Below are 13,522 nucleotides of genomic sequence, written 5' to 3'. Positions count from 1 at the left end.
TCAGAAGTTAAGTATCACCTTTTCCTCGTTATCACACTGTCATACATGCTCTGGTTTTATTGTCTAAGCTGTAAGTCTTTTATTGTATCCTATATAACTAATTCGACCCAGTTACTGGTAAGTCTTAGCTGGGTCATCCAGTGGAATCTCTCAACACATACCTTCCTCGTCATTTTGTCGCTAACTTAGTCTCCCAAAATTTGACAATTTCGCAGTTTATTCCAGTTTTCCTCTACGGGATTTCCTTGCATTGAACAGCTGATAGCTGATTGCAGGAATTGAAGCCAGCATGACCTGGACTTGAACTCACAGCGACCGCATTGGTGAGAGGCCCATGTGTGATTACGCTGCGCTAGTACCCTGATCAACAGAGTCAAGGAAGCCCCTGCAGGAATTGAAAGAACTAAAGTGGCGCATGACACACGTTATTTAGAAATGGTCGCCGTACAATATCGTATCAGTGCATTTTATTTATTCATTGAGAAAAAAGGTAAAGAATAATTAGCGTTTCCAGGAACATTCAGCAAAATCTATTTATATTCTAAGCATGCTGAGCTTAACATTGCTCAGAGGCTTTTTACGAAAGGATAAATGATAGCGAATATAAAAACTCACAATCTGCGTTCTGGGTTTTGGCAACAACGGATATGATATAATATTAATAATGGCAAATCAATTAGCTGCTAGGAATTTGTAAGCGTTATTTTCTAGCAGTGAATCCTCTATTGATGTATGAAACCCGTTTGCGTGATGTCAACAATTAATGTTTTACAACATTCATGAATATTTAATCATTTGCAGAGGGGTATTTCCTGCTAATTATGGCCTTTTCGTATTCACAGCTGGTCGCCAGACCCAGCTTCATTAATGTCTATACAAATCCATATACATTCCCAGCATTATGACCTGATGTTGATCAATGACTATAAATTTTGGTGAGTTCGTACGGCAGATATACTCTTGGTGCAATGTCAGAATCCTGTATTAAAGTAGTCACGAAGACAAGTAAAAAAATGATATATTGTTTAGGAACTTGAGCCAAATAATGAAATTTCTGACTACGTAAAAGTTTACGTCTAATGTCTCTAATTTTTCAGAGCTTACATCTGTTCCCTTGCGTTATTGCTCGTCTGGCGGCTTAAATTATGCAATATGGAGCTGTAAAGTATCCCAGTTACGATGCAACCTTTCATTTGGTTAAGCGTTTTATCACTTTTGACTGGATATTTAATTTTGTTTTTATCGAACGCCTTACAGAATATTTCCCCTTTTATGACGGATGAAATGCGTAACGACTTCGTACAGCACAGTATGTGGAGGAAAAAACATGGAATTTCACATTTTTGTGGTAAATGCGCGTTATCTTCCCTAGGCACTACCCTTGGATGAATCAACAAAACAGAAGTGGCCTACGGCTATTATCTGGCCACTACTTGGCCATTTTCTGTCCGGCCGCAGATCTGTGCGTCACTTCTCACATTTGCAAACTGCGAAACACAGCCCTTGCGTCTCTCTTTGAGACGGAGTGCATGACATTACAGCAAGCAATTATCAGTTTGTCCCCAATTAATGGTTTCTAGACAGATTCAAAGAATTTTAAAGCAGTGTAATTTGATTACCAGAAAAAAAACGACATATTCTCTCCCATTTCCAAGAATTAGATCAAATCGATGTTCACGCTTGTTTAAATATATTTTCCCCCTTTTGATTTTGAGCAAGAAAATCTCACTATTTTATTTTTTATTTGTGCCCAGAGTATTTTTGGTTATACGACGACTGTCTGGCTTATGTGTATAACTATCAACAATATGTGTGACAATCTTTCTAAGTCCTAAGTCTCCTGCAGGGACATATTTACAGTGGAGAGAGAATAAAACCTTTGTCTACTGAGCGGGCTGAGTTCTTGTGGCCTAAGATACCTCAGCACATTAACACTGTTAACACTGACGACGCATCTGAGGACGCTGAAGCAATCCTTCCATTTATTTATTTGATTGGTCTTTTACGCCGTATTCATTATGGTGAGAGGAAACGAGAGATAGGTACAGATGGCCATCACCCTATACCATATATAAAGGTGCTACCTATTGATATTATTACTACGCCTTTTTCTTTAGACAGGGATAATACATGAGTGTGGTAATAGGATATCCGCCTTAATGATTCAAAGCCTGGCTAGTCGATCGCTTAGCCAGAGAAATGCCCGCGTTGACAAAGGTTGATTACGTCTGGGTCATTACTGGACCACTTAGGTCAATGGCAGTGCGGCCATTTGTCCCAGAAGGGTAGAATCGTTGGCTTGCCAGAAATGTGAAACTGTCTCGTTCTGTAATCGCTCATCTGTCACCTGAAACGCTGCAATATCGAGTTGCACAATAAGTCGTCAGTTAAGAATACAGCTAGCCTTCGAAAATCATTGAAATGATTATCTCCGCTTCCCAAAATATGATGTTTTAACTACATGTGTAACGACACGACGCCAAATCTGCCACCTGCTTCTCTGGTCTCCGAAGTTTACGTCAGCTTACACTAATTTGTTCTAGCTTACTTTAGATGTAAACAAGTCTGGATAGAATCGTAACAAAAAAGAGAATGTCGTCTTTACATTTCTTCAACGAAATACCATTTACAGCGGGATGTATGGCTTAAAAAATACATATATATACAGGGTGTCCCAGCAGTCGCGCACCATCCAGGTTAAGATTGTCCCACAGTTTGTGTTCTTTTCTTAGAACACCAAGCTAATGTCGATCTTGCCAACTACAACGGGTTTTATTTAATACATATAGTCTTCAAGGAACGCCAGCACACAGCTGTGTTCACGGATATTGAAGTCAGTGTGATTGATATTACTGGAAAAACACAGACTGAACAGAATTGTCCAAAATTGGCAATAAATCTCCAGAACACGCACCTTTCCAAATGATTAGCTCTTAAAGCATGTTGCGGTTATCACCATGGCAACGGGTTTCTCTATTTATAACCATTTCCTTTAAAAAACAAAATGTACCAATGACAATTTCAGCCCCCCCCCCCCCCCCCCCAACACACACACACACAACCAACTCCACCACCCCATTACGTTGGGTTTGTGAGAATTAAATTGTAATCATTTCCGCTGTTGCCAGAACGAACAAGGCCATGGCGTGCTCGTGCGTTAATGTCAACCATTTTCTGTTACTTCATATCCTCTATTTTCAGGATCAAAAAAATCTACACAATTTACGACTCGAAATGATTAGAATATATCAATATACGCAATAATTGACGGCGCGCTGTAAATAGGCGCTTGTAACAATTATCATTATTCCGTGGGTTGTGTATCACTGAAAAAACAACGTGTACTAATTTGATTTTGTACGGTGGCCTGTTCTAGCCACTTGTAATAATCTGTTACCTGTCATCCACTGTGTGCAATGCCAAGAAATAACAGTCTAATAACAGAAATGAAAACTAATAAAAATTAAATTTCCTTTCATAATCACCTTTTCGGAAGCTCAATAAAGAGACAAAAATTCAAGAATTTCTGGACAACAGAAGGATTTTATTTTAACCTGAGCCTTCTATGTCCGATTATAACGGCAAATGCTGGGTTTCAATCTCCATCGATCAAAATCAAAGCTTTGATGTCGATGACTTCTGTTTAATATTCTACAATGTGTCAAGATATGACACAAGTTATTGGTAACATGAAACCTGTCAACATAAAAAAGGGCTACAAACAACACTGTCGGGCGAATCCTGTGGCTTCAGCACTGTGGTATCAGCAACACTGACGTCGCTGATCCAGTCTTATTCTCTGTGCTGTACGTCTGATAAGTGTAGGTATGAGGCACCGTTCGGCCTTACCACAACATGTCTGCATTTTCAGAGTATAGAACACCACACATTTAGGTCAAATACAATACACGTTCAGGTCAAGCAACATCACACGTTCAAGTCAAGTAACATTTCACGTTCAGGTCAAACAACATTACACATTCAGGTGAAATTGCATTACACGTTCAGGTCAGCTTAAGCAATACTACATTTATTTATTTATTTATTTATTTATTTAAGGCCAATGCTAATCAGATTGGTGTAATTGTAATCTGGCTGGTAGATAGAGTGTCGCGTCTGAGGCCTTCGACATAGCGTTCCGGTGTAGCAGCGCCTTAAATTTGTTAAACGTGAGCTTGCATGATTCGAGAAGACTACATCATCTTGTCAAGGCTACATCATAGTATACTAAATACCAGGCTCGGGCAGTCTGCTGATTGGTGTTGATCTGGGGATGACAATTTAGCTGAATTAGTGGTTGGATAGAATAGCAAGCTAGTAATCTAAGTGAATATACAGTCTCCACCTTCAATCAGTTAAATGTCAAAGTGAGGCCTAACGTGTCAACTCTCTCGATTTGGCTGTAACCTGTCCGTGAAAAGCATTCCTTGCATACGTCGCCTATTAGTGAAATTCGAATTTGTTATTGTTGCATTTTTTACTATTTACATTGATTTATTGGCTTTTTTGTCCTTAAAATTTATGACTAGATACAAAGAAATTAACACCATACAAAAACGTTACCCAACAACAGGAACCCTCCGAATTCTTAACGATTCAAAGATAAACCTCTGTATAACCCCTAGACCACTGCCCGTCTCCCAGATCTGCAAAATTTGTGGTACTATTTTCGAGTACATGTACCATTAGACCATCGGTTCCTTGAAGTACCACCTATTTCCGTTATATGCGCGCGCGTATGTTTGTCTTTACCGGGAACAGATGAGGATTAAGTACATCTAGTCTTAATTGAGACGGGAAGAGGATTACAGAATCAATACCACGTGACTGGGAACTTCAACAAGAACTTGGTCAAACAACTGGAATTGCTTTTCCATCCTGGGGAAACGTGATCGGTTTTGAATGGGTTAAAATGACCTGATGGAGCTAACGACACCGCCGTTAAATTGACCAAATGTTTGGCTAGACTCAGAGCTTTACGCCTCTACAAAGAGATTTTACTAATAAGACTACAGGAATGAACAGAACCGAAAAAGAGAACTCAGGAGACACCTGATTGGTTTTGGCACGTGTCTTTGTTTACAATGGAGATCAGAGATACGAGTGAGCACATATCACGCCGCGAAGTTAACTGATGACATGTGTATGTTAATATCGGAACTATTTTTGTTCTTCTGTTACGTGACTGTCCGAGAGTAAGTTTCCAGGTAAAGCCGGCGAAACAGTTGCGTAACCAAGAAGTCCAAAGCCCTGAACCTGTCTTGAATACGCATTTCAAATAGTCGCAGAGTGGGGTAACTCTGATTTTAAGCAATGCAGGGCTTTGCAGGAGTTAGACTGAAAAATTAATCATTTAATTTTAACAGAAAGTTGCTGGGAGGTTTTCTGTCATTGCAGCAGATTGTTTCGTTAAATGTCACTCACATATTCTAGTAATTCAACACAAAGATTCTATTAGACTAACATGATATTATATTGAATATGAGAGACTATTATGTTATAAAAACAGAGTACATTCTAGCATTACTCCGACAACAGACAGTTAAAAGTAACAGATTAATTCTACTCAGCTGACCCTATATTTAATTTCTTCGACACCACCGCTAACGATGCTATCCTTAAAAATATGTGCACGACATGATTGTAAATTCCAAACTGGTATTCGGGTTCTTTAAGGTTCACCGTGCAGCTATACCGTTACTTGTGCCGGTCATGATTGTGAATTTCAAACTGGTGTTCCGCTCTATTGGACCGGATATGCAGGTGCATTTCAGATTTTCTATTGCGAAGCTGTCTGGGTGATGTTGGAATGCATTCTGTTATGATAATGTGATAATATGCCATGCACATACAACGTAATACTCCGATAGTCCAGCACAATATTGATGTTAATAAATAGAATATGCATGCTATATTTATCACAATAACCTGCTACAATGACCGATTAATATGCTGTAGTAACAGAATACATTTTATCATCACTCAGACAACAGACTTTCTGTTAAATTTAACAGATTGTTTTTTTTTCTGTTGTTGTTGTTGTTTTTGGAGAGTGGTTCGATCAAGTATACTGTATGACGTATATATGGGTTATAAATAAGCAATGCCTAAACGTGATACAATGTTCGTGAAAATATGGCAACATGAAGGGTTGTTTTTTTTAAGTTTTATTATGTCTGATAAATAATGATAACATAATAATTTAATAGAAAGTCTGGGAAATGCTGGAATGTATTCTGTTATTGTAGCAGATTAAGCTTTTAAATAGCACTAAAAGTCTATTAAGTCAGTATAAAGATTGTATTGGGCTAACAGGATAATGTGTTGAGTACGAGACAGAATACATTCTAGCATCACTCCTGCAAACAACAGACTCTCTGTTTAAATTAACAGATTATGTTTTGAATGTATATGCATATCCCAGTAAAGCATGTTCAGTAGTATAGAATTAAACCGGCCTGGACTACATGACAGTACAGTTTTACATTAATCAAATTGCTCTGAGCCCGACTGTGCCTTCGTTGAGATCGGATAATCTTGTCTTATTAGCTTGCTGCTGAACAGGGCACGTTAGTTTACTGCCTGGGGGTGTACATAATAGGCAAGGTCAATGCGAAGGGGGGTAGCCCAACCAAATGCATGTATACCGTGCACTTACGAATAAAGCAGGTTTCCGTTAATAAGAAAAGCATTTAGCGATCCATTTAAACCTGTATAAAAACGCAACATTACATGGGACATGGATTGAGACTTTCCCAGGGAGGAAAGTTAATGAATTCCCCAACCTCCTGTAGGACCTAACCTCTAAGGGTAGACCCAGATTAGAAGGTGTGACCAGAATGAAAAGCACATTGTAAACATTAGCCATTAGATCACATTTGAACTGCAGACATCAAGCCACGTTCAGACGGTATGTTCGATAGCCAGTCGACCCGATGAATTCGATTAGACCTAGTCCACTAAAAAGGGCATGCCCATCTCTTTCATTCCACTGTAGTTTTCGACAAATCGTATAATTTGAACGCGGCTTATTAATTACACTTTACCTGTATTTAATTATTTATTTATTTGACTTGTGCTTTACCCCGTTATATTTACTTATCCTATATATTTTAATGCGACGAGTAAATGCGACAAATCACATCTTGTGAACACGGACTGTGAACCATCTCCGAGACTCTACGGTGACTGATTGCAGCCACACATCTTTCACGCATAGCAAAAAGTAAATCCAAAAAACACTGAATTAAGCATCAGTAGAAAGACCAGGTGTATTCAGGCACAGTTTTGAATGGTTCTTTTCCCAGAAATTGCTTCAGTTCATTTTTGTAGCTCGTCTTTTTTTCAGACAGTGGTTCTCAAAGATACCCCTTTTCTGCAGTTTGAATACCTGGACTATTAGTCACCACTTACAAGTGAAGTTGATGTAAACTGCATTAAAAACTATTAATTATACACAAATCTACTTCCAGTCAAGGTAGACGGAAAAGTAGATTTGATTTAAAGACGGCAAGGGATTTTGACAACTTACAACACATATAGGAACTTTTACTTGTTAAATTATGATTTCCTCTTATGCATGGCTAAGCCTTGAAAGCCAGATCAAAAAGATCACACTGTAGAATTATTTGATCTTTGCCTATGTGGTATTTCTGAGAATTTCGTTTAAAAATAATGGATAAATTTATTAAAAGGGCCATCACACATTCATACAGATAAATCTCATATGTAAAGGAAAAAACAAGAATACGCCATCGAAAACGATGAAAGTATAGATAAGACACAGGATCGGAAGTAATGAAAGACAAGAAAGGAAAAGTCAAACACCTACCATACATATTACAGGAAAACACTAGAAAATCCGCCAACAACAAACAGACCAACGAAAAGGAAAAGATAAGAAAAGCCGTCAGTATGGAATTTATCAGTGAAAACATTAAAGGATAAAACAAAGAAAATCGTCAACATCAAAAACACTATCGAAAACGATTAAAGAACAAGAACTGAGATGGCTTCAAAATGAAACAAAACGCCCAAACATATTAAACAAAAGTCTAGAAAAAACGACCACTTCAAAAACACAACGGAAAGCAATAATAAGAAAAGCCGTCAAGCATTAAAGGAAAAAACAAAACAGCAATCAAACCTGAAGGAAAAGTCAAGAAAAGCCGCCAGTCACAAGGAAAAAGACAAAAAAAGCCGTCAAGCATTGAAGGAAAGGGCTAGAAAAGCATTAAAAGATTAGACAGGAAAATCATTTGAAAAAAAAGACAGCGAAAGGAAATAGTTTCTTATCATCAGAGAAACGCGTACAGCTGATAACTGTATCAAAAAATACCTTCACTTCACTTTTAAAGCTACAAGTACTAGTGACCATTACAGTGTATTGACGCAACGGTGACGTCACCCATGTTCCTTAAGGTAAAATATGTTCTCCAATGACTATCTCGGAATTCAGATGTTTTAATTTCTTAATTCTAATTCTGTACACAAACTCTTAAACAATGAGTGAAGTTATTTTATTACATAGTTTCAGTTTGTGTGTCTGATTGAATTAGTGATTAACTGAATGGTCTAGTTCAAGAATGTTTCTCTTACATGACAGCAGTCGGGTTCATGGTCGGACGAAACTGGAGTGCCCGGTATAAACCAATGGCCTTTGTCATGTACACGACAAACCTCTTGACTTAAATTCGTGGGAGAAATTACTATTATTTTGTCCCTTGCTCACAGACTGGCCAAAACTCTCCAGCATTTTGAGATTTTGAGTAAACCGGATAAACGACGCATCATCGGCAAGTAACAGATGAACTTTTCCCCAGTTCTTTGGGAACAGGGGTATCTCCATCGAAAGTTAGACTGGGCCAAAGGAATCGCGATTGTCTATCTAAACCCCAAAAGACGTGAGAGTGTGAGAAAGCACAAAATCCCTGTCTGTCCAAGACAGGGTGTGAACCCTCAGCTCCAGCGTCCTAGCGTTTGAAAGAGTCTTAACAATTCAGCCAACGCCATGCATCATCCTTCATGAAATAATTTATTATTTGATTGGTGTTTTACTCCGTACTCAAGAATATTTCACTTATACGACGCCAGCCAGCATTATGGTAGGAGGAAACCAGGCAAAACCCGGGGGAAACCCACGACCATCCGCAGGTTGCTGGTAGACCTCCCCACGCCGGAGAGGAGGCGAGCATGAGCTGGACTTGAACTCACAGCGACCGAATTGGTAAGAGGCTCATGGGTTAGCGCGATAACCAACTGAGCCACGGATGCCTCCTCATGAAATAATGAAAGTGTCTTTCACAACAAAGTTTTTCAGGTACGGTGCATTTATATTGCCAATCGCCCTGCCTTCTTCATCACTGTCTCGGTTTATGTGTTGTAGGCCACGCATGCGTGTTATGTCATGATTAAGGAATCAGTAATAATGGCTTCCTGCCATCTCGGCAATATTGCAGCCATACCGTCATGGTTACAAGGAAAAGTGTTAATAACATCGTGGGTGAATCAAATTGACATCAGCGATTCCATTATAAAGTGCAAATGTCTCCCCTTTCGAATTTAATACAGATCGCTGGTGACGCATGCGTGCTTGTGTCTAAAATAATTAAGGCAATGTTTACAGAAAACTGACTGGCCTTTCCCACGCCTGATCATTCCGCAAGAAAAAAAGAGAAATTTATAGACAACTCATTTGCCCTTTTGTGGGCCTGATCATTGGACAGAAAAAGAGGAAATTTATCGACTGAAAGTGACTGATCTGCCGTTCTGTATAGGCTATTCGACAGAAAAAAAGAAAATTTAAAATCAGGCTCGGTATTTATGGCATACAATCTGGGTGCTGAAAGATTTGCTTACACACGCGTCAATTTGTCCATCCCCTAGTTCACCCCCTAGTTGGTCGCACTTTAGGGGTTGGTCAACTTCACACCTGCCTTCATTTGACTATAATTTACTATAATTCTGTTATGCTGATGGCTGTTTGAATCGAGAAATTGAATAAACGAAACGCTTAATGGTAATTGAAGGAAGCCAAATATGTTTACCAAAACCTTAATTTTCTTTAAGCAGATTTAGATGAAGCTTTGAAAGTACCTCAAAATCAAGTTTATGTTCAAATCTACTTAATCCTCACGCAACATTTGCGAATGTTTTCTCTTGGATAAGAGACATAGCAGGGGTCACCATGAATGAAATTATTTAGATGATGCCCAACTCAATCATCTCTAATTGCATAGATCGTCAATTTTCTTTACTTTTTTTACATTCTAGCACCGAATTTTGTTGTGATAAGGGAATTGCTATTCTGACATCGGCAAATCTTGCTTTCACCAGCAAATTTTCCCATGAATTAAACTACATACTGTACGCACCTTGCAAAATTATGAACGTGTCTTAATCAACTCCAGTAGTATAGTTGGGAGCTTTTGTGTCCGATTGAGGAGGTGGTTGAGGAGGTGGCGGTGTGTCGTTGAGTCCGCGCTCCCATGAATGAGACGCATGCACCTGACGTCAGCACTAGCGCGTGACGTGTGCGCCAATGAACTCAGCTCCTACAGCTCCATGTCGCGCCAAAACTAACCCATAGGTGACATCCATGTCGCCCCAAAGCTGGTGTCACGCCTTAGAGCAACTCGTGTCACGCGACGTCGCGCGAGGCGTGCCAACGGTCAGCAGGCGTGTGACGTCGTGTGAGCTGTTGAGGAGCAGTTGGGGGGGGGGAGCAAGTGCGAGGCGCATGCGCGTGACGTCACGCGTGGTGCGTCGTTGTCCGCGCTCAGAGCGAGGTACGCTCCTTCGCGCCCAAACGGACCATGGGTGAGCACGCGGTCTTGGAGCCTAAATTTCGTTGAAGTCCGCGCTGCGCTTGCAAGGCGATGAGGAGCCCAACTCCTTCAGCTCCTTCCCGCCAAATTGGACCCATGGGTGACCACGCAGTCTTAGAGCGAGCGAGGCGCGCTCAGAGCTGAATATTTTTGGCGTCCGCGCTGTGCAACCCATGAGCGAGGAGCCTGACCAACATATGACCCCCCCCCCTCCCCCACCCCGCCAAGCGTGTCGTTCTGGACGGGGAGGGTTGGGCTAGGTGGAAGGCACTGGATGCGGATATCTCCGAGGCGGGCTTGACGGTGCGTCAGCCGTTATCTGACGACTGGTGTCTCTCCACTCTGACCACCCCTGACGGCGCCATGCTCGTGAACGTGAAGAAATGAAAAGCATAACGACCCGACAGTCCGCTCTACCCGACCAAAGAAGGTGTGATCCTCAACTACCTCACCAACTGGCGAAACCTGCTAGATATCAGCGTCATGTCATTCGTATACATTCGTATACCATTCGTAGTCCATAAAGGGCGTTACAAGTCGATAATCGCAAGATCCATTTCCAAAACAACGTTTAACACTAGCTCCCAAAGACAAAGGTAAGAAATTATACAAATAGGAAATAAAGCCGGCAACACACAAGAGAGAAGCGGTCACCAGTTTTCAATGATGCCGGGCAGACAGTGGATATTCCACGCATGAATTCCATATCAAAGTCCAAATTCGGAGTCCATGAATGAGTTCCATGTCAAATAATAACTAAACAAGGTATCTCAGTCGCGCTTTGATTGCAACTGTTCATAAAGGTATCATGTAGATGCAAAGAGCATGGCTGCCTTTACGGCCCCTAGTCCCAGGTAAAGCGGTATTAGATACAGTTTGAAAATGACCAGCGTTACAGACCTTAACCGAACAGATTGTGAATCAATAGTAAGGGACGATTACGTCTTTCCCGGACATCGACATGTTGCTGGTGGCAGCCGAGGAAGAGGCCGTCGGCACCGGCGGCGGCGTGGGTCTCCACCCCGGATCCTACAGTCGCAGCGCATGGCACACCAGGGCGCAATCGACGAGACTTCCCTTTGCACCTTGCTGCAAGACCGAGAGCTGGCCGTCAGCATCGTGGACGAGGTCCGTACCCGTTACCTGAAAGAGAAACCTGTACTCGCCAATTTCATACGGCAGGCACCATCACTACCTTGGGAGGCGGGGAAGGACGTGAAGCAGCAACTGCGTCAGTTTTTGAGCGAGACGCCCATCAAGAAGGCCAACCCTCACTTCGCCCGGATGTATGTGGAACATATGGCACCCAACCTACGAAAGCCCTCCATGAACGGTCAGGACAAGCCCGCAGACGAGTAAGTACTTTTAACTGCTCCACCCTCGCCACTTTTGCGTGTCCATCATACCATAATTACCCTACTTGCCTGGGCCTACGGTGATCATTCTACACATGTGTTTTACAGGGATGTGACCATGGTGCGAGTTCTGAACATAGACCATTGCTAAGACTTCCATATCGGTGATTTATTCACCACAGTCACTACGAGACATTTCCAACGATGAATACAAAAATGACACACATCATTGTTGGAGTTCACCAAAAAAAATTAACGTTGAATCCTCGGTCTTTCTATTGGTTATTTCTCACCTGCAAGGCCTGTGTTAGTTGTTATTTATTTATTTATTGATTATTATTTTTTGGGGCTACGGGTCATTCACCGTAAGTGGATTTTGATTGATGGCTCGGTCGGTGACAGCACTAGATATAGATCCGCGGTTTAGGATAGGTTTACCCACTATACATGGACACAGGGACTACACCGGATTATGCCTAGTACCGGCCGCCAACCAGCTCGCCAGCAGTAGCACCAACAGCGGCCACCACCGACGGTCGACATGGCAGCGTTTGTCAAAGAGAACGTCGACAACCGTTACCCACTTACCCGCATCGATGTCCTCTACAAGTACGCATGGGTGGTTCCACTGCGCAACAAATCCGGTGTTCGTCTGATCTAGGCGTTTCAACGCATTTTCAAGACGGGACGTCGACCGCTGTACCTGCAAACGGACGACGGGAAAGAGTTTCTGGACAGACCGATCAAAGTATTAAAGGACAACGAGGTGTTTTCTTTCACACGTTTAACGAGACCAAAGCGTCCGTGGTAGAACGGTTCGACCGTACTTTGAAAGGACACATCTACAAATATTTCAACGCTCACAACACTCGACGGTACATGGAAGCCTACAATCGAGCGTATCACGGGAGTATACGGCCGGTCGCCATCGAAGTCACCACCCAGAATCAGAAAGAAGTGCGTCAAGCATTTTACTGTCCACCCACGTCCAAACGATCGGTGTACCGTTATCGCGCCGACCTGGTGCGTATAAGTAAAGTGAAAGGGAAATTCGAAAAATCGTTCCTCCCGAATAGGAGCACGGAAATGTTCCGCATCGTCCGTACCCACCCTCGTCAGCCTGTCGTGTACACACTGGAGGACTTCAACGGGGAACGGTTGCTCAGGACGTTTTACGAGACCGAATTACAACCAGTGATGGCCGCGGCAGACAAGTTTTATGAGGTGGAGAAGATCTTTAAAAGACGTCGTCGAGAAAAACTGTATTATTGGGTGAAGTGGGTTGGCTATCCACCCAGCTTTAATTCTTGGGTGCCGGCCACGGACGTCAAACGTATTTAA

General features: G+C 41.7%; 1 protein-coding gene across 1 annotated transcript; it reads left to right on the top strand.

Moving 5' to 3' along the window:
* The first annotated feature begins 12,796 nt into the window (after nucleotides 1-12,796).
* LOC135478171 (uncharacterized) lies at nucleotides 12,797-13,522 on the top strand. The gene has a single exon (XM_064758442.1). It carries the CDS (start codon nucleotides 12,797-12,799, stop codon nucleotides 13,520-13,522), a length of 726 nt encoding a protein of 241 aa, XP_064614512.1.

This window comes from Liolophura sinensis, chromosome 11 (genome assembly GCF_032854445.1).
Source record: "Liolophura sinensis isolate JHLJ2023 chromosome 11, CUHK_Ljap_v2, whole genome shotgun sequence".
In the NCBI taxonomy this organism is placed as follows: domain Eukaryota; kingdom Metazoa; phylum Mollusca; class Polyplacophora; order Chitonida; family Chitonidae; genus Liolophura; species Liolophura sinensis.
This window is presented reverse-complemented; position numbering and strand designations above follow the sequence as displayed.